Source organism: Camelus dromedarius, chromosome X (genome assembly GCF_036321535.1).
Source record: "Camelus dromedarius isolate mCamDro1 chromosome X, mCamDro1.pat, whole genome shotgun sequence".
Classification (NCBI taxonomy): domain Eukaryota; kingdom Metazoa; phylum Chordata; class Mammalia; order Artiodactyla; family Camelidae; genus Camelus; species Camelus dromedarius.
In genome coordinates, this window is record NC_087472.1 from 103,915,253 (window position 1) to 103,936,520 (window position 21,268).

Here is a 21,268-nt window from a genome sequence, read left to right on the forward strand (position 1 = left end):
AAGACACTCAGAAACTGGTTAAAATAAAAATGGGTGCAATCACTTCGGGAGCTAGTTCAGCATCACCTAGTACAGCGGAGTAGGTGCCTATTCTATGACCCACCCATTTCACTGGTGGCTGCAAACCAGAGTAGGTCTCCAACTCCTTGGTCTTGGGACCCCTTTTACATTCTTAAAAATAACTGAGGACTCTAATGAGTTTATATGAGTTATATTTACCAGTTGTTAGTTATTAGGTATTAAAACCGAGAAAATTTTTGAACATAAGGACACACAAGCACACGTTCCATCAGCTGTCAGAGCAATGATGACATCATCACATGCCACGTAACCTCTGGAAAACACTATTGTATGCTTGTGAGAGAATGACAGTGAAAAAGGAAAAGAGTTACTATGAACAGTTTTGACCTTCCAAGATTGTTGAAATGCTCTCAAGGAACTTTATAGTTCCTAGACCAACTTGGAGAACCACTGCCCTATAAAAGTCTAGGCACCAGACATGTAGAAGAATGTTTATAGCAGCACTGTACCTAATCGCAAAATCTAGAAGGGACCTCAAATCCACCAACTGGTATTTTCATTCCCTGAACTACAACACAGCTATAAAATGGAATCGATTATGGTTATATTTGACAACATCAACGACTCTTGAGTAAGAGAAGCAAGGCATGGAAAAAATCTATTCAGCTTTTATTTCAAGTTCAAAAACAGTAAATTTAATAAAGTACTTGTGAGGAAGCTGTCATAGGTGATGAAGCTCATGAAAAGCAACAATGAGTAACAGCAACCGCAGGACAAGCGGCTGCCCGTGAATGGCAGGGATACCCAGAAAGTCCTATTTCTTTGGCTGAGTGGTGAGTACATGGCTGTTTATTTTACTCATGTTTTATACATTCTGTACATAAAAGATATTTCAAAATCAAGAAAAGAAGCCAAGACAAAACAAAAATTAAATGATTAGAAACAGTTATTGGATGAGAGAAAATTATTTAACTTAATGGCAATGGAAGAAACCACAAAGGAGTGAAATTCAAAAAATGAAAAATACCCAAGTGATATAAACAAAAAAAGCCGAAACCAATTTTAAAAGCCATACTAATGAAAAAAAATTAACTACAAATGGAAGTAAACATATGAAAAGCTGACTCTCACTAGCAATCAAATGTAAACTAACACAAAGAAGCACGAGTTAAGAACTGAATATTAAGTGGTAATGGAAAACATTGTTTACTTCATAATATGGGGAGATAAGATCATGTCAATAAAAATGCAACACATAAAACTACATACAGAACGGTCTTTACTTTTTTTAATGTATAGAAAAAAACATCCACTGTTAGAAGAGCTACCTCTGGATGATATGCTTCTGGGGGATTCTCCGGCCTATTTTTTGGTATCACCCACATTTATTTAAATGAATTCATATACTTGTAGAGTCAGGAAACAAACCTAAAATAACAAAACCCACAAATCTTTCAGTTGCTCTTCAAACTCACTAAACAAAGCACAGTCGCACCTCTTTGGTGTCCAAGGCTCCGGACACTATGTTGCCACTGTTTGTAGCCCGGTGTGCCTACCCTCCTTAGGGCTCATCAGTGGACTTCTCATGGCTTCCCGAACACGCCCTGTACCTTATCACTTCAGCGCCTCAGGCAGGACTGTTTGATCTGCCTGGATCACATTCTCTCCCTGGCCGAGTTCTACCATATCTCCAAGTTCTTGAGAAACACCACATTTTCTCTGAAGTTTTTTCTAACTCCGTGCTAACCCAGTCATCCCAACGAGATGTGACTTTTCCTCGTCTTTGACTCCTACAGAAGTGATTTTAGCACTTTTATTCCTCTTGACACAACTTGCCTTTACTTTAGTAGTTAGCTCTGTTTTTAAGTATGTTAGAACAGTATTTATTTCACGGAGGTACTGGGGATTGAACCCAGGACCCCGTGCATGCTAAGCATGTGCTCTACCAGTGCGCTGTAATTCCCGCCCCCAGGAGTTGGCTCTGTTTCAAGGCCTCTACTAGATTGTAGTAGTTCAGGAAGGGGCTCTATCCTTCTTCTGCTCTTTCTCTAATATTGACACACTGCTTCCCAGAATTAAGCACGTAGTAAGTATGTGAGGAACTGAATAAATTATTGTCACAAGGGATTAGTCTCTTGCTTTGGCCACAAGAAAGAGGAAGAGAGAAAGGGAAATGTTTCTCATCTGAGACTCAGCATGAAATTTCTCACAGAAACAATGCTAGAAAAAAAAGACCATTAGTAGTGCATGCAACAATTATGGACTTAAATTTTCTTCTTTTTGCAGCTACAAATCTATCTGTAATTGGTTACTTAATTTCTGTGGAAACAAAAACATGCTTAGAATTCCCAAGAACCTACCTCCAAAAGAGATTTTGGAGTACAGCCAGTGTGTAAAGTGATACACTTGCAGATAATACATGTGTTCCCTTAGGAAAAACCACGTTTCCTTAGGCCTACCCTAAGCCTCTTCTGAAAGAAAATATCGTTAATGACAATAGAAAGGATGAAATGAAAGACAGAGGAAGAAGGAAAGTGGACGTTCCTTTCCCATGCAAGTCTTTATATTAATTAAATTCCTATTTGCCATGGCTATGCTGATAACGCACCTACATACATTCACACACATCCAGGGGTGTCAGAGCCCTCCCTATATTTAATGCCAGACAGTGCTTTACTTGGAAATAGCACTGCTCTTCATGAGACATATTGTTAGGGCTGCTCTTTGCCGGATTTGGGTGGGGTGGGGGGGGTGATGGTTAGGACAGCTCTTAATACAGCCTGGGACTCATCTCCATATGTGTGTATTTAAGCATTGCTATTTTCAGTCAAGGACTATGCAGTGAGAACTGTGCTAGGTACAGAGGTGAGTCAGACCCTGCCCTCAGTGCACACAGGTTGCCCCAGACTCATGTGCTCTACTGGAGGAAATGAACACTAAGTCAACAAATGAAGGACATAATTACAGATTATGGTAAGAGCTGTAAAGGAGGCGAGATGGGGAGGCTGTCTAATAATCGGCAAAGGCCTCTCAGATACATTTAAACCAAGATGGAAAAGAAAAGAAGAACCTACCCACGCTCATTACCTGTAAAGAGCCTTCCAGGCAGAGAGAAGGGGAAAGATCCTGAGATGGAAAGAGCCTCAGTCCATCTGAAGAACATAAAAGCAGCAGTGGGGCTGGTCATATTTTTCAAACTGTGGGTCACTGGGTCACGTCTGGAGGTTGTGATGTCACTTTTGTGAGTCACTGTATCAGGGAGTCACAGGCTTTTAGCCTGAGCACTTTTTAATGAACTTGTGCTTCAGTTCTGTGTGTACTAGATTATGTAGAATATGTTTCTTACTGTGGGCAGTGGTGAAATCTGTACTAGGCAAGAAGAGCAGGACCAGATGAGGATGGGGGGTGGGGCCACAAGCTAGGACAGACATGGCCTTGCACTGTAGGCCACCATAAAGAACTGGGATTTTGATTCTAAACACAGTGTAAAGGTACTGAAGGGTTTCAAGTTGGGGAGTGCCACGATCAAATTAGACACACTGGTGTTGCCAAAAGATCCCCACAGTGAAATTCAGAAGACCTGACCACCAGCCCAGGTCTAGCCACTAACACCATGGAGTTTGAGCAAATCATTTAATCTCTCTAGATGTTACTTTCTTCATTGTAAAAACAAGAAGGTTGGACCAAGATGACCTTTAAGATCTTATCTGTTGCTGAACTTCTATGACTATATTCTACCTCTTCTGTTGGGCATAAGTAAATGACTATTGGGGAGCACTAGCTCGTTTGGTCAAGTTCTGGGTAATTTCTTAAAATGTTATTAACCATGTAGCTATGAGTGACATTTCTATGGAAAGTAATGTTACAATTCTTTCTGTACTGGAACCGGCTACATTATTAGAAATGAGATCTCTGGGCTAAAAGTGAATCAAGTGCTTTTGCAACTCTCTGGTACAAAGTATGAGATGTGAAGAAAATTGACAGGGAGGGATGAAAAGATTTACTGACCAGGTTATTTGGAACAGATTTCCTTATTTGTTCTAGGTCATCAACTGACATATAATCTCGGGCAGTCTAAAGGTGCCGGGAACCTCTGCTGAGCACTAAAGTCAAGATGTGGAAGCTGAACTCTTTACAGTCACCACAATGACTACTGAGGCAAAATATCCATTGAGAGCCTACTAGACGCTAACCCCATGCTACACAGTTTGATATATACTTTTTCATTTACTCCTCTTAACCTAATTCTTTGAATTTCACAGACATGGAACCAGGGGCTCAGAAGAGACAAGCAAGATATTAAATGGCAGGGTCAGGGTTTGACTATTTATTCCCTATTTATAATAAATCACCCTGCATGCTTTTCGAAATTACTGTACAAGAATTCAATCATCAGTTAAATATTGGACAACTCAAGTATCTGTGACACCTGGAAACAGAATGGTCACTCAACAAAACAATTCTGTACTCACAGTACTTTGCAAAGTACCATGTGGGATGAAAAGATAAGAACTTTTTCCAGCACAGGAGGGCCTACTTCGTGGGTAGCAGGCTGGGTTCTCTGAAGTGGAATTAGGCAAAACAGCCAAGGAATTTGGATCCCCTATTAAGTAGACGTGAATAGTATTAAGGCAGTTTCCAGGTTCATGTTCTTGATTGTTGCCAGTGAAAGGTCAGCAGGAGAGCTGTGGACTGGACACTATCACCTGTGCCAAGGGCCTAACAAGTGTCCCTGCAAGTTCTATAAACTCGAGATGTGAGAAACACCAATTTCCAACTTACATTAACCCTTAGAAAACAATGGAAGCGTTACTTGTCCAAGTGGAGCAGTGTGCGTGCCACATTATAGAGCGGAAAACCTTGGAAACGTAGAGGGTACGGTCCCCGTGAGAATCGATATGGTCCTTAATTCCTTTCACAGAGACACCGGCAAACACCCCAGCAAAGTTGGGGACGCTCATTGCACACCTGCCTCAACACCGAGAATGCGGTACCCACCTGTCACATATTCAGCTTCGAACCTCCGTCGCGTGTCAGAGATGAGCTTGGCTTTATTCTGGGCTTGATACTAGAAGGAAGACACGAAGGGACGCTTAGACACTACGCTCACCACCTCACTTCCCCTCAGCCCAGCCCACCTGCACCTGAGTGCGCGGCCCCCAGGCCTTAGAGGCAGCTTCGGGGTCCGGGCTGGGGGGCTCGGCAGCGGTGCGGTCGGCTCCTCACCTCTGCCATGGTCGCTGTCGTGGACGTGATTGCGCTTGCAGTCGCCACTTCCACAGCTGCGGACCGAGTATCTCACCACCAGCCAAGCCGGCCCGGAGGTAAAGAGGGAAGGGCGGGACGTAGAGGTGGTCGCGTGACAACGGAAGGCGGGCGGAAGCGTCGTCGCGCCAACCAATCCGATGCGGCCGCCTGGTTCCGGAGGCAGGACCAGGCCCTCGCCCTAGCTTCCCAGTCGCTTCCCGTTCGGGCCCCGCCCCCTGACGTCCCCTGCACTGCGGGTCCGCCCCCGCTAGCCAGGGGATCGCGGGCGCTTCCCTCGCGGAGCTCCGCCCGTGCGAGCTCCGCCTGCCATTCGCTTTCACAACAATCCCCGGAGGCCACGCCTCTTCAGCCTTCCTTGGCAACCGTCTTCTGGCCAGCTGGGCAGGCTCCGCCTCCTCTGCGCTGGACGCAGCCTCCGGCCTAGGCCTCCCAAGATGCAGCGCGCGAGCGGGAGGTTTGGAGTCGTCGGACGCTTCGCCTGTTTGTGGCGTCGGGGACGTGGCGGCTGTGGTACTCGGGAACCCCACGCGCAGAGGTAGGGCCGGTGGCGGCTTGTTTCCTCAGGTGACTTTCGCCGAGGAGGTGGCGGGGCTGGGTTGGCTCCCCTGGTCCCTTCATTGCGGAAGAGCGGGAAGGAAGTGGGCGTCCTGGGGCCTGTGCCCATCGTTCTGTGGAATAACTAGATTTCATGCTATGTTCTGGGAATTTTTTGCTTGACCCTTTCTTTACCTCTGCAGCATCTTTCCCACTTGGAGTGTGAAATACTTAGCAATGAGTAGATATTTGAAATCTTTAAAAGTTATATGAAGTTAAAAAGATGTAAAGCGTCTTTCAGTTTATTAATTAAGATAGTTCACAGCTGGGGCGAATTTGCCTCCCAGGGGGCATTTGGCACTGCTTGGAGATATTTTTGGCTGTCACAACTGAAAAACTACAAAGCTGTAAGAAGAAAAGAACAGTTCTCATATTCCCACGGTCCCTAGTCACCCACGATGGACGCTAGCATTTTTTTGTTCCAAACTTTTAAAATATATGTTTACTTTTTTTTAATGAAGAGAAATACACACATTGTGTAAAAAGTATTTGAATACATCTTCGAAGTAATAACATTTCAGATATAGCTAAAGTCTCTCTCCGGCTCCACTCCTCTACCCTGATACCCTTACTCTTCTCCAGAATAAACAGTCATTGGAATTTGGCAAGAATCTTTGCATTTTTTATTTTGGACCAGGCTGCCTGGGTTTGAAACCTGGCTCTGTCGCTTACTATCTGTAGGCCTTAGAGAAGATCCTTAAACTCCATGCTTCAGTTTCCTCATGGAAATGGGTTAATAAGGGTATCATGAAAAATGAATAAGTTAGTGCCAAATGCTTAGAACAGTGCCTGGCACAGAGAAAGCAGTCCGAGAATGTAGCCATTGAAGGTAAACAAAATATATAATGCTGTTTTATGTGTTTTGATTTTGATACATAATGTACTACAGTATACATTTTTCTGCAACTTATTTTTTTCACTCGATTTTTGAACTCTAGACACAATGTTATCTATCTAATTCATTCCTTTTAACTATAAGATGATATTCCATCTGTATTTATTCATTCCTCTATTGGTGGTCATCAAAGTTTTTACTTTTTATTTAATATTACAAATAACAGCACAGTGAACACTCTAGAGCAATGTCCTTGTGCGTTATTATGTAGGATTATTTCTCTGGGTTTGTATCTAGAAATGAAATTCCTGAATAGAAAAACAAAAAAAATTTTTTTAAACAAAATGAAAAAAAAAAAATCCTGGGTGTATGCATTTCCATTTATGCCAAATTGCCTTCCAAAAATCTCCCTTTAATTTAATTAAGTATTCATAATTATTTCCTATTGATGGCTCTGCCTCCAGTCTCACTTCACTCCCCCTGTCACAGGATCTTTATTATTTAGAAGTACAATCTTGTGATTTCTATTTTTGAAATCTTTCAGTGGTGTATCATTGCTTAGAGAAAGAAGTGCTTAGTATAGCATAGAGAGCCTTTAATTTAATCTTTTTAAATTCTCTTAGTAGATCACCATTCCCCCACATTCTTCTACACTTCAGGTACCCTAAGCTTTTTTGGGAAAGGAAAAAGGGAGATTGATTCTGGGTAGGCCCCAGCAGATGACTTCTAGTTATATATGTAGAAAAAGTTTTAACAGTGGACCCACTCTGTAGCCCAGTTAATTTACTTAGGTAAACAGTGTCCTATATGTTGGAAAAATGACACCTGTGAGTATTATGCTCATGAGATTATGTTTAATATTATTAGGTGAATTTTTTAGTTAGATATATTTTTTAATTAAAAATTTTTTTTATTGGTGTGTAGTCAGTTACAATGAGTCAATTTCTGGTGTACAGCATAATGTCCCAGTTATACATATATATACATACATTCATTTAGTTAAGTGTCTTAATTCTACCTTTATTGCAAAGATAGAATTCCAAAGACACTGTCCATTGGTTGCAATCAATATGGTTTCTTAGAGAGTTCTTTAGATTTCATCTGCTGATGATATAGTGCTCTTTTAGGATCTTCCTGAACCAGACCTGTAGTTTATTTAGAGTTCTGAAATTTATAATGCCTAATGAATTTACTAGCATTTAATGGAACATTGTTTATTTGGTAGGAGGCTGTGAGAGAAGGTTGGATAAGGGTGATAATTTGTTGCCAAACTATTATATTTAGATTATCATGTAGTGTTTTTCTAGTATACTCTCACGTCTTTTTTCATTTTATGTGTAAAATATAAAGTCAACTTTGATGTGTGGTAATAAAAAACAGGAAAAGCTCAAATTAACTACATATTATTTTATAAATAATCTGCATCGAAATCTCTCTCCCATCCCCCTCCAGCTCTGCAACAGAAGGTAAAACTGGTTTGAGTTACCTGTTACTTCAGCAGCCACTGTTGTAAGAGTACTAAGTAAAAAGTCAAATGACTAGTAGGCTGGAATACTAAGTCTGGTGTCCCGATTTGATTAATCAGAGCTTGTTAATATTGGTTTAAGAACTTCTAAATTGAAACTTAGTTTCACTTGTTTCCAGATTATTTCTATCTGACAAAAGAAAATTACCACTTACTTCACAGGCTTAAAGGTTTTTCTTACGAACATATGCTAAGAACTTTTACTTTTAAAATAGATGTTGCATCAGTATAAAATAAAACATATACACAGATATGTGAATTCAGTAAGCCTTGAGATTACAGAAAGTTTGAGGAAAAAATTTATATATTAAAATATTAATAGCTTCTAATTTTTAACTCTGATGATGGTCCATTTAGAATAACTTATATTGAAAATGTGCATATTTTTACAATGGTATTTAAAAATAAAAAGCAGTGACCTTTCATATAACAATGTTTTTCAGTCTCTTTGAGTCTAAGTCCATGAGAATAAGTTTTCTTTTTGCCTAGAGCTCATGCTAAAAGTATGTTGAATTAAGATTATAATAGGCCTTTGAATGCCATGCCCTACTTTATAGCAGTGGTTTGCAACCTTTTATCTCTCCCTCAGTTATATGTTCAATGTACAATATTTAGTGTCTATGTTTCCAGGTGGTAACTAGTTCATGGATCATAGATCTGTTGGGGGCTGGTGGAGGGGGGCGTGGGTGCATGCAAATCTTTTGAATGAGGGGACAGTTACCTGATCAAGCTTGTGTTTTAGAACAATAACTGAGGTAGCATAAATAGATGGATATATTAGAGGGGAGAAAGACTAGAGTAAGGAAGGCTGATTAAAGGGCTTTTTACCACGATCTAAGTGAGAGATGAAAGCCTGAACTAGTGGCAATTGGGACAGAGAGTTGGGAGAAAGAAGTTTTTTTTTTTTTTTTTTTTTTTACTTTTAATTTTTTTTTTAGAAGGGGATAGGTAGTGAGGTTTTTATATATATACACACACATATATATATGTGTGTGTGTGTGTGTGTGTGTGTGTGTATTTTTTTTTTAACAGAGGTACTGGGGATTGAGCCTGGGACCTCATGCATGCTAAGCATGCGCTCTACCACTGAGCTATACCCTCCCCCTGAAAGAAATTTCTAACGTAAGGAACTTCGTGATAGCGTTAGAAGAGCAGCATGTAAGAGGCCTGGTTTTCCTAACTCATAACTTTATCAAGGTGCAGCAGTACATACTCTAAAGTTTAATAAGGGGGTGATTCTACTGATCTTTTAGCAATCAGATCCTCCTTAGTCCTGTCACACTTGGTGTGACATTGTGTTGATTACACATTAGTTGTGACGTTTCGTGTTAAAATCCCAAAACCCTTTTCTGGACACAAGTTATTTTTGGTTGGTTTTAGTATTAAGAAATCTGAAAACCTTTTTAAGTGAGTAGGTAGTGAAAGACAATGAGTTCTTAGATCTTTACCTGAGGGTATGTAATTTTAACGCTAAGAAAAGAATATGTCATTTAATGCTAAAAAGGGACAGTTTTTAGAAGTCTTCTAAGAGGTCTGAGATGTCTGTGGGAAATTTGAAATAAAGAAAATATTATTCATATGTTTTGATGTAATATAACCAATACGTTTATTTCCTTTAAAGTAAAAGGTCATTTTATGAGTGAAAGCCACACCTTTGATTTCCCTATCTTCTTTACTGATGAAGTTGAAACTACGTTGGGATACCTGTTGTCCCAGATCTTTGCATGCATTGTCTACCAATATACTACTAAGCCAGTTGGCTTCTGTTGGTTCGTATTAGGATAGAATATCTCCAGTTAGTTCAGTCCTACTTCTTGAAATTCTCAAAAACAGGATTGTCAGTTTGATTAAAAAAAAAACCAAACAAATTCCATAGAGGAATGTATTTATCTTTTGCTCTATAACAAATTACTCCCAAATTCAGCAGCATAGAACAACAAACATTTATCGTCTTAAAATTTCTGAGGACCGGGAATTTGGGAGCAGCTTAGCTGGGTGGTTCTGGCTCAGGAAGGCTGGACTGGAGCTGGAAGATGTGATCCCAAGAAGGCCCACGCACATGGCTCTTGGCAAAAGGCCTCAGTCCCTTGCTGGCTGTTGGCAGGAAGCCACAGTTCCTTGCCGTGTGTACATCTCCATGGGGCTGCCTGTGTGTCTTAATGATACGGTGGGTGGTTTTTTTTTCCAGTGCAAGTGATCCAAGGAAGAAGTCAACGAGGAAGCCACCATGCTCTGTGACCTAATCTTCTGCTGTAATCTGTTGGCTAGAAGTGAGTCATAATGACCAGGCCTCACTCAGGGAGAGGAGAATTAAGTGCCACTTCTTGATGGAGGGAGTTTCAAAGAATTAGCGTATTTTAAACCTACAAGTGATGTATTTGGAGGTTAGACAATAAGGTACAGCATCTCCCATTTCCACGTAGATGCTGAGTAATCTAGTCTGCTTTTAAGTAGAATTGCCTCTAACTCAAGTTATTTCAATAAAATGCAAGCTACATTAAGTTAAATTTATAGATTATGGTTCAGTGATACTTTTCTCTAGTTGGACAATTGGTAGATTTTTATAATAAAAGAATAAACCCTAAGCCTTTTGAGTTTGCTTCTCATTCAAAAAAGAAAAACAGTATTTCTTACTTGTAAATGACCTAGTTTTCACTTGTTTCTGAAGTGGTTGAGTTTCCTGGTGTAAATGATCCACAAATAGGAGAAGAGAGAGAATATGAGGGTCACACATAGTGACGAGAGACCTTTTAGCCTTCGCCAACTAAGTGCGTGCCTATTCTGAGGTTTCTACGGTTAGATGCTGTGTAAGCCCGAGCCGGCCGTGCCGCTGCTCTTGACGGTGATTGTCTGAGCCAGCCGGTATTAGCGCTTTGCGTGTGCCGGGTTCCACTTCAGGTGGGTTCTAGTAGTTAATTCCAGTACCTTGTAGGGCAGATACTGCTACTGCACCCCATGACAGAGATGTGAGTGTGAGGGGTTAAGTACCTTGCCGTAAAGCACACATCTAGTAAAAGGCAGGCCCGACATTCGGGAGGTACTCTGAGCGTGCACAGTTCTCAGCACCTGCTAAGCAGTCAGTAACTGGTAAAGGGGTGACTCAGCGTATGTAGCCACTGAGTAAAGCGAGAGCCACATCTTTTTCTTACATGTGGAGGGGGCGTTCCTTTGCTCTGTATTCTACTTTACTAATTCTCTCAAGTTGCCTTTCTCATAACCAGTGTTCAAAGGGAGCGCACGCCAGTACAGTGTGCTGGTTCAGAGTGTAGACTCAGGAGTCAGAGGGCCCCTCTTCCAAATCTAGTGCCATTGCTGATTAGCTTTGTAACCTTGGAAATTTTACTGACCCTAGTTTAAAATACGTTTTTTTCGTTTAAAAGATGGGATGGTAAGAATGCTCACTTTAAAAGAATAGCTGTGAGCATCAAATGAGATAATGCATGTTTTGTTCCTGGGATATAAGAAGCATGAATAATTGATAGCTATTATTTAATTCTTGTGTTCATTGTAATATTACTAATCCTCTATTTTTGTTCCTATTTTGAATAAGGATAGTGACTTTCTTAGGATGTAAACCTGCTTTGTTTTTGCAAAGGAAGATTCGAGATTTATTTCTGTTATTCCTATGGAGATTTTTTAAAGCCATGTTACAACAGCTCCTGTTTTTCTTTCTGGGCTTTCACTTTTGCCATAGAGTCTGTATGAACTCCTTTCTCAGGCAAGTGGAACCCACACGCCTGGGCTGTGGGACCATGTATTTGGAATCCTTGACTGGCTGAGTTGTCATTGTAAAGGGGTTAAGGCTGAGAGGGGGACAGCCATTTGGAGGCAACAGGTTAGAAAAGGGGAAAACCAGATTAGGTCGGTAGATTTGACAGACAGAATTGGAACCTTTAAGCCAGAAAAAACATCTGCAGTCACTTTTCGTAGAGCACCTCCAGCTTTTCATAGATGCCATTGATACAGTCACTTATCTTTCGTGGTATGGTTATTTGCATTCTTTGCAAACTGTTTTTTTAAGAGTTGTACAGAAATAATATTTAGGACACCGTTTGCGATAGTGTGACATTGTTAAGCTAGCATAAAAAGCTTAAGAATGTTAATACAAGTTTATCGTTACCTGTGTGATAGTTCTCCAACAAAAACACGTGTTTTCTTTTCCGCCCTGCCTATTTGATTGCAGTTTCTCTCATTTCATTTTTAGGTTTAAAAGCATCAACTGGAATCGATTGACATTCGAAAATTGGACCCATACAAATCAGACTTGATACTGTGGATTGGCTAGCAAACAAGCGATGTCGTTTAACGAACAGGAAAGGCTCTTCTGCTACAACGGGGAAGTGCTGGTTTTTCGTTTGTCTGAAGGAAATTCTGTAGATAAAGGGCCTGCAAAAATACCCATGTTACATGTCAGGAGAATGGTATTTGACAGAGAAACAGGAGTATTTGTTCAGAAGTCCACTGGATTCTTCAGCATAAAAGAGGAATACTCTCACTTAAAAATGATGTGTTGCGATTGTGTTTCAGATTTCAGAACCGGAATTAATCTACCTTATATCATGATACAGTACAATAAAGAAAATAACATTTTCAAGTATTTCCTGCTATTTCTTCACAGTACCAATAAATTTGAAAAGACTAGGCTATGAGTTGAAGGACAGCGTAAGGGTCCTTAATGGCCCTTTAGTTTTATGGAGACATGTCCAGACATTCTTTTATATCTCTTCCCAAACTGGCAGAGTTATTACTGTGTCTATGAACTTTTCCTCTATTGAGTGGGCGGGGGAGATTGAAAATGAAGGCATGGTTTTATTAGGACCAAAGAGATGTTATTTATCTGAGGAAGGAAGCACCCAAAAGCCTTCAACATCAGATTATGCAACTTGGAATACCCACTTTTGCGTATACTCCCTCGAAAGGGAAGAAGTAATAAGCGATACGTACATTATCCCTCCTGTTTATAGAAGTGTGATAACTTGCGTGCACGCCTGTGCAACTGAGATTGTCAACAACCAATTAAGAATGTCTCTAATTGCCCTTACTCGAAAGAATCAACTGATTTCATTCCGAAATGGGATTCCTCAAGGTGTGTGCCAGCTTCCATTTGGAGATCCTTGTGCAGTTCACCTGATGGATTCAGGTGGAGACCTCCTTTTTGTCGTATCCTTTCGGTCCAACGATGTTTGTGCTGTTTGGGAAAAGAACTTTCAGGTATGGTACTGATTGTCATAATCGTTCAATTGGTGTAGTCTTAGACCTACTAAGCATCCCAGTGCTTCATAGGATTCGTCGTGGAGCCTTATTATCCAAATCGATTTTTAGTGCTGCGTTTAAAAGAAAATCATACATCATTCTTTTTTCTCAAAATTATCTAAATACTATTTGATGAAGGTTTTGCCTTACCATTTTGAGTCATAAAACCCTTGAGTTTTTTTGAAATACATAAATATATAACTACAGTTATTATATATTTACTTGTCTTTTACTGTAACTATTTCTAATTTTTATTAGCGTGATGGTAGTTAGATGTGTATTTTTACTTAGAATAAGATGAGCCTTCCTAGAAAACTCAAATGAGTTTTTCAACTTTTTAAAAGTAGGTAATGATCTTTTTAAACTTAAAGTGAAATCTAGAGGAATTCCTTGAAAACTGTCATTGTCCCTTTAGAGACAAATAATTGTTCTCTGGAGAAAAGTGATGTGTTAATTTTTCTAAAAACTGTTGCTTAGAGAATTTCATTACGTTGTATTTTGAAACTCAAGAGTTGTCCTTTAAGCAGGCATTCACATTTTATCTACATATAGTCGTATCTTTTAATGTAAGGTTTGGAAACTGCTTCAAAATAGTGACTGGTAATAAGCGTTCAGTAACACGTAAAAAGGTACAGAAAATGAAAAGGAAATTGGAAGACTAACTGAGTGTCTCCAATAATATTTGTCCAACCCTGATGTTTTGTTAACATTGCGTCCTCCTGGCTTAAGATGTTTGTCAGTACAATCAGTTATGTGATGTGAAGTGTTGATAATTCATGATCTTCCAAAAGTAGTTTTTTAGTACATTATACAACTTTTTAAGTTCTTGTATTACTTTGGGAAAAAAACAGATACTGCCTTACTTTGTGTGTGCCCTGGCCATTTAGCTCACTTAGAAGCTCAATTCAGATTTCTATCACTGTATTATCACCTTGATGTGGAATATTGATAAATGTTTTAGAAAGCTCAAAAGGCATTTTTTTATGTGAATTATGTTTGTGTGTGGAAATGTTAGGTTGAAATTGTGTTTTATCAGTCTTTGCCTTGTAAATTACCTTTATGTTACTAGGGATTATGTAACCATATTTGATCTCTATAACTCATAGAGGACTTAAATTCTCAAAAGGAAAATAATTTGAAAACTATCCTATTTTATTTAGCAAGTAATCTTTTAAAAAGCACGTTACAATTTTACTTCAAGGTTTTTTGGGAAAGCAATATTTTCTGTCTTTTTCTCTTCCTTTCTTTTGAAGAAATGGCAGAGGGGGAAGCATCTCATACAGCCTGTAATCCTTATTGGGGTCAGGGTAATGGAAAGGACACACTTAACCTGGGTTTCAAATCCCAACTGAGCAACATGCTAGTGTTACCTTAAGGAATGAATTTACTTTTGGTGAACTCATTTTCTGTGTGTATGAAATTGGGGTCATCCTGCTGAGAAGGGAGAATTAAATAAAGTGACACTGTGAAGTGACTTGCCCAGTGCCTGGCACACAGGAGAAGCTAAGTAAGTGGTAGCTATTATTGTATTGGACCAGGGCTAAGGCCATCATCAGTGAGTGGTGCCCATCCAAGGTCCCCTCTTCACCTGGATAAAGAACAGGAATTTTGTGCCTCATTCATTCAGTGGAATATAGTCCTCACTCACTTGAAATGGGTCCACTGCTTGGACCCTGTAGAGCTCTGCCACTAACACATGCCCCAGAGCAGGAGACCATGTCACTCCCTGTAAATGGGCCTGTAGCTGGTGGCCTCCCTGCCTTGAAATTGTGTTCCAGGGTTCTTTCTCTACAGTGGACCACCGTCCTTTCCATAAATTACTTACCTGAGTTTCTACTGACGTACACCTTAAGCTACCTCTTTGGGGATTCTATACTTCTAACTGTCCTCAGTGCCTGGTATTGAATGCTCTGGAATTGCACCCTGCTACCTACAAGTTAAGTGCTTCTGAATTGCCTTAGTAACCTTGCCACTCTGGGAGTTTTACAGCTCCTGCCCCTGACTTGGTGTTGTATTTATACACACGTACTTTAAAGACATTAGATACAGCTTAGGGTGAAATATTCAATTGCTTTAGAAACAGGAATAAAGGCTAAGAATCTACAAATAAAAGGGGAGAGGGAAATAACCATGTCAGAAAACCTGGATAAAGGGAAATAACTGCATTCGAGCAAATATACTGCATTTTTAGCAGTTAAGACAAAAAAATAAATACAGGAAGTTAACAAGTGAATGGAACACACTATCAAGGGGAAAATTACTTCTAACATCGTGCAGTGAGAGGAATTTACTGTTTGTGGTACTTTAAGAGGTTTTGAATAATTAATAAAATGAATATATTACTGAATAATAAAATGGTGCCTTTGAGCAGTTTTGCCCCAGAATGGGAGAAAACCACAGAAGCCCTCTTCCGTCGGGTTAGCTATGGACTCATCCCTCCATCCTTTTACGACGTCATTCCAAACAGGAGTGAAGGCAGCTAACAATAGTAGGCGAAATCCAAACAAGCACAGATTAGAATAAATAATGAAAATCGAGGTTAGTGGGTTCTCAGATCAGCCCTTCATCAAGGCCCTCCATGTAATGTTTAACCCAGTGATAGGACTTGAAACAGAGCTGAGTATAGAGAAACACACAATTAGCTTTTCTCTTAGGCTTTCGCTTTTGAGTAGAAGTTGTCTCTGCAAGTTTTGACAAGAATCTGTATAGCATGGATTTCAAAATCGAGATCATTGTCAGGTATATCTGAAATAGATACTGGTGTGTTGTAGATCGAAAGAGGCTCACATGTTCTAAATGTGTGATGTCTGAGACAGTCACTAGCCCCATACAGTTATGCAACATTTGAAATGTGTGTGGCTAGTCTGCTTTTGTTTTTTTATTGGAGTATAGTTGTTTTACAATGTTGTGTTAATTTCTGGTGTACAGCATTGTAACTCTGTTTTTTATTTATATATATATATATATATACACACACACACACACACACACATATATACATACATATATATTCCTTTTCATATTCTTTTCATTATAGGCTATTACAAGATATTGAATATAGTTCCCTGTGCTATACAGTAGGACCTTGTTGTTTATTTTATATATAGTAGTTTTTATCTACAAATCCTAAACCCCCGATTTATTCTTCCCCACCCCCTTTCCCCTCTGGTGACCATAAGTGTGTGTAGCTAGTCTGAATTAGAATGTGCTAGCCATGTCAAATACACACCAGATTTCAAAGGCTTAGTAAAAGATGGGAGTGAAATATCTTATTTTTTGTTGGTTATATTGAGTTGAAATGATAATGTTTTATATAGATTAACTAGCATAAAATCAGTTTCACCTTTTTTTTTTTTAATGCTACTAGAGAATCTTCTTGTTATTGGCTACTGGAAAGTTTAAAATTATATATGTGCCTTGCACTTGTGGCTCACCTCTAATTTCTTTTGGACAGTGCTATTCTAGAGCTATAGGTTGTGAGTGTGTGTGCGTGCCTCAGTGCACAGCTCTATGGTGTTTGTGTGCTGAGCACATTCCTACCAATGTTTCTTCGCATAGTTTATCATACTCCACAATACTCAGGGGTGAGTGGTGGGAGGAAGGGAGGATATGGGTTTACAAATAAGCTTTCTTCCTGCATAAGTCACTGCTTTGGAATTAACCTTATAGGGGAAAGTCTGGCATTTGATCACATAGACTTGAAGAGTCTCACATTCATGCTTTAATGCAGGCCGCCGTCTATCATCTAGAGGATGATGTACCTGTGCTCCTAGGGGTCTGAGTGGGAGTTTCAGCTTTTCTGCCTGATGGAGAAAGGGTATCTGCTCCCCATGGTGTTAATTTTCTAGGGGACTAGTCTGGAAGTTTTCAGCTTTATGGACCTTTAAGAAGTTGTCTTCTGTTTTAAACGTGGGGTCTTGCGTTCTGGTATAAGCTTATCAAGTCATTCCATTAGGCTAGGACGGTTCTAGGTGCCCCACTGTTTTAAGATCGCTCCCCTTCTGTGCCCTTGATAATGGCTATGTTCTCTCCTATAAGAGTTTAGGGTATAAATTAATTTCCTATGGACTCTTAAAGGTTATTCTGCTTTAAGAGCTCTCAAAGTGTTTGCTAGTACCTTCTGACTATCTAAAGTAACTGAATACCTTGTGTAATTGGTTTGATCATAAACATACATCCACTAAGGATTATGGGAATGAGGGTCATCCTTAAATTAACCCGTTAGAGAAAGAATCTTCACTAGAGCTAGTCATAAGAAGTGTTAGAATTTATAAATTATAATAAAATTTTAATAAAGAAATCAGGAACATGACAATCCCTGGACAAATGTTGATAAAATATTAAATTTAATTACCTTGCTATTTATAAATTTATGACTCCTTATGTTTTCTGATCCCCCAATATCTGTATTTTATTTTAGTTTTTAGTGTTTGCAGTAACATTTTCATTACTTGTTTGTAAGATTGAAGATGACAAATTAGAACTACATGCAACAAAAGGATTTAGCTTATTTTACATCTGACTTTTTTTCTTTCTTTATTCCTTCTTTACCACTCTCTTTCAGGTTGCTGCTAAGTGGGAGAAAATTAGCTCAGTACTGATAGATGACTTTCTTGGAGTTGGAACTGAACAAGTACTGCTACTTTTCAAGGACTCCTTGAATTCAGATTGCCTGAGTTCTTTTAAAATAACGAACCTTGACAACTTAAACTATTCAGTAAGTTCTGTGTACTTTTTATACATTACTTTAAGAACATTTTAGAAAATTTGAGCACTTCAAAGCTTTTGACCTACCCTTTCAATATTTTTGATTTCATACTTAAAAGTAAACTTGTTGAACTTTGAAAATACATACATTGAATCTTCTAAATAATACGACTCTCCTTTCAACAAATGTTTTACAGATTGACTCCTTTTGATATAAATTTGGAACATAATATATCTGGTGTTCACTCAAGTGACAATAATACTGTAAATTATCTTTGCTTCCAAAAGGCACATTTTATACCAATAAACATAATATTGGATTAATTAAGGAATAAAATGAAGTGAAACTGCTTTATTAAAAAAAGTAACAGTTTATGATATTTTAAGATCTTGAGCATAAGGGAAATACTACCCTGTAAGTTTCATATCTATATAAAATATCTCTGAGCCTCAGGGCTTTTCTTTGGTCATTAAAATGAGTATAATTCTTATTTTCTCTAGTTACGGAATTTTATAAAAACCTAGTAAGCTGATACATTTTGAATCAGTATGCACACTTTAGGTGGGTGGTAATAGTGGTAATAATAGTTTCTATTTTCCTATTTACAAGAAGATGATGGGGAAAATATGTATCTTTTATATAACTGTATTGTGGCACACCGCCTTTTGGATAAACTTGTATTGTTTTTTGTATTATATTTTCTTAATCTTAAGAAATTTCAGTTTATTTCTAAATTTCAGTTATAATGTATTGTTTTATTTATTAGAGTGAAACTTTGGATTGCAATGAAGATGATTTACTTGATGACAAGCAAGCGAATTGTTATTTGGTGATTCCACCTCTGGAAAGAAGATTGAAAGTTAGTGTCTATGTTTGCTTTTTGCTTTTGCCTTTTTGGATTAGTGCATTCTAAATGAAGGATTGAACATTTAAAGAGCTTAAAGTATAAACAACTCACTGATTGAGGGGGAAAAAGTGGTACAGGTATCCCCCGCTTTTTGGAAGTTCGCTTTACGGCCACTTTGCTTTCTGCCACTTAGCTTTTACGAAAGATCTGCATTAGCACCTGTTCTTGCTAACTGAAAGAAACCGGAGGAGGAGTTTTGCTTTTAGGAAAAAAGGCAAAAAGTGATTTGCTTTGCAAGGAGCCGTTAGAGAGGCAGCGCGCATCCCGAGCAGCGAGAGTGGCCCTACCCAGCTCCTTCTGGGAACTGCACTCAGCATCTCAGCATCCAGCCGCCATAGCTTTGACCTGTGTCTGTGAGCACCTGTGCCTTATCTCCATTTATTCTGTGCATCCCTTAGCAAGAGTGTCCTAAGGTAATTGCTTTTTCACTTTACATCATTTCATAATGGCTTACAAAAGGTTTCATAGGCGTGTTCTACTTTCAGATGGTGGGAAAACTTGTATTTCAAAGGATCTATTAACTTTTTTGGTACCTCTGTAAAAACTATTATGACATTTCTTATAAATATACCATCTGAAAATGATTCCTTTTTGTAGTAAGATTGTATAAACTTAGTAAGCCTCGTAAGATAGCATATAAGAAGCTGACTTTTGACTCCTAGTTTTTAGGATCAGTATACCATTACTCTTGTAAAGGAGCAGCAAATATGATGAATTGTGACATGTTCCAAAGATTAACAGTTTACTTTCAAGTTTTCCATGCAAAGCTCTCTTTTAAAGTTTTTGATTTTTTCCAAATGTATGAAGGTAATGAGCATTCCCTGTAAAATACTCAGACTGTGCAAAGAAATATTAAAAAGAAACTAATAATTACCTATGATTCCACTACTGAGATATAACCTGTTTTAACACTTTGCCTTACATATTCTTGTAGATGTTTTTAATGAATATATGCACGTTTACATGGAAATGTGATTATAAGATGCATGTTCTCATGTAACCTGCCTTTTTTCATTCATAAACATTTTCGCATATATTGAAAAGTTCAGAATAGTGCAGTGCTTATCTCTAGTCCCCGCATAGATTCAGCTGTTGTTACTTTTTAAAAAATCGTATTTGCTGTATCTGTTTGTGCTGTTATGTGTGTATGTGCATGTATATGTACATTTCTGCAGAACCGTTTGAAAGTTGCGAATATTGTAATACTTCACTCCTCAGTATTTTAGCAGGAGTCTCCTAAAAAATAGGGACATTGTCCTGTGTAACCCTGACACCATTATTGTACTTGGAAATTTAGTGTAATAATCTCTTAATCTTATTTACTATTCAGTCCATATTCAGATGGCTTCAATTGCCACAGAATGTTTTATATAGCTACCTTTTTAAGGATCCAATCAGAGTTTACACTTACACTTGATTATCATATGTTTCATGGTTTTTTTAATCTAGAATAATGCCTTCTGTCCCTTTTTAAAAAAGTGACGCTAATGGATTTGTCAGTTTCCTTGTGTTGTCATTCATCCTTTTCCTCTATCCCTGGTAAAGGGCCAAATAGTAAATATTTATGATTTGCAGGCCCTTTAGAAGTTTTTTTTGCAAGTATTTTAATATTAAAGTGAATTCACTAAATGCTTATTGAAGGCATAGTAGATGTGAATGTGAACAATAGGTAAATAAAACATTGTAATGGATATAGAACTATAACGGAGAAGGTTGATTACATTAAAACTGTGGTGCTCTGAACAAAGTAAAATAAATAAAAAATAAATTATGTAAAAAGAAATTGTAACATGTGACAAAGGATTAATTTTCTTAATATAAATATACATTCTAAAACAGTATTGTTGAATATGTAAAGTGGGCCGACCGCCTCAGAAGGGAACTTGTTATAACTATTAAAATATGAATTGCACATATCTTTTTACTCTTGCAATTTCACTTCTAGAAATCTGTTCTAAGGATATATTCATACATGTAAGCAAAACTAATTTTACAGGAATGTTTATGTAGTATTTATAAATAAAATTCAGTCAAAATCTTAATTTCCATCATTAGGAGCATGGTAAATAAATTATGATATAAATGAGCCACAGAATAATATGCAGCTGTCAAAAAGAATAAGGCAACTCTTTATACTGATTTTTAAATGATGCTAAA

General features: G+C 38.4%; 2 protein-coding genes across 7 annotated transcripts in view; one reads left to right on the forward strand and one right to left on the reverse strand.

Moving 5' to 3' along the window:
- The window catches only part of MOSPD2 (motile sperm domain containing 2), a 45,267-nt gene extending 39,896 nt beyond the window's left edge, over positions 1 to 5,371 (reverse strand). For all 6 annotated transcript variants that reach the window (XM_064483400.1, XM_064483403.1, XM_064483399.1 and 3 more), the window contains exons 1-2: positions 5,248 to 5,371; positions 5,020 to 5,089 (exon numbers count right to left, since the gene is read on the reverse strand). In XM_064483400.1, coding sequence (XP_064339470.1) covers positions 5,020 to 5,089; positions 5,248 to 5,256 — 79 coding nt within the window. In that variant the 5' untranslated portion in view covers positions 5,257 to 5,371. The remainder of the gene's footprint in view (positions 1 to 5,019; positions 5,090 to 5,247) is intronic.
- Positions 5,372 to 12,511: 7,140 nt separating this feature from the next.
- Positions 12,512 to 21,268, forward strand: part of FANCB (FA complementation group B) — a gene marked incomplete at its 5' end in the record, with an annotated part of 49,602 nt that continues 40,845 nt past the window's right edge. The window contains 4 exon segments of the mRNA XM_064483214.1: positions 12,512 to 12,876; positions 12,878 to 13,454; positions 18,061 to 18,213; positions 18,971 to 19,063. Coding sequence (XP_064339284.1) covers positions 12,512 to 12,876; positions 12,878 to 13,454; positions 18,061 to 18,213; positions 18,971 to 19,063 — 1,188 coding nt within the window.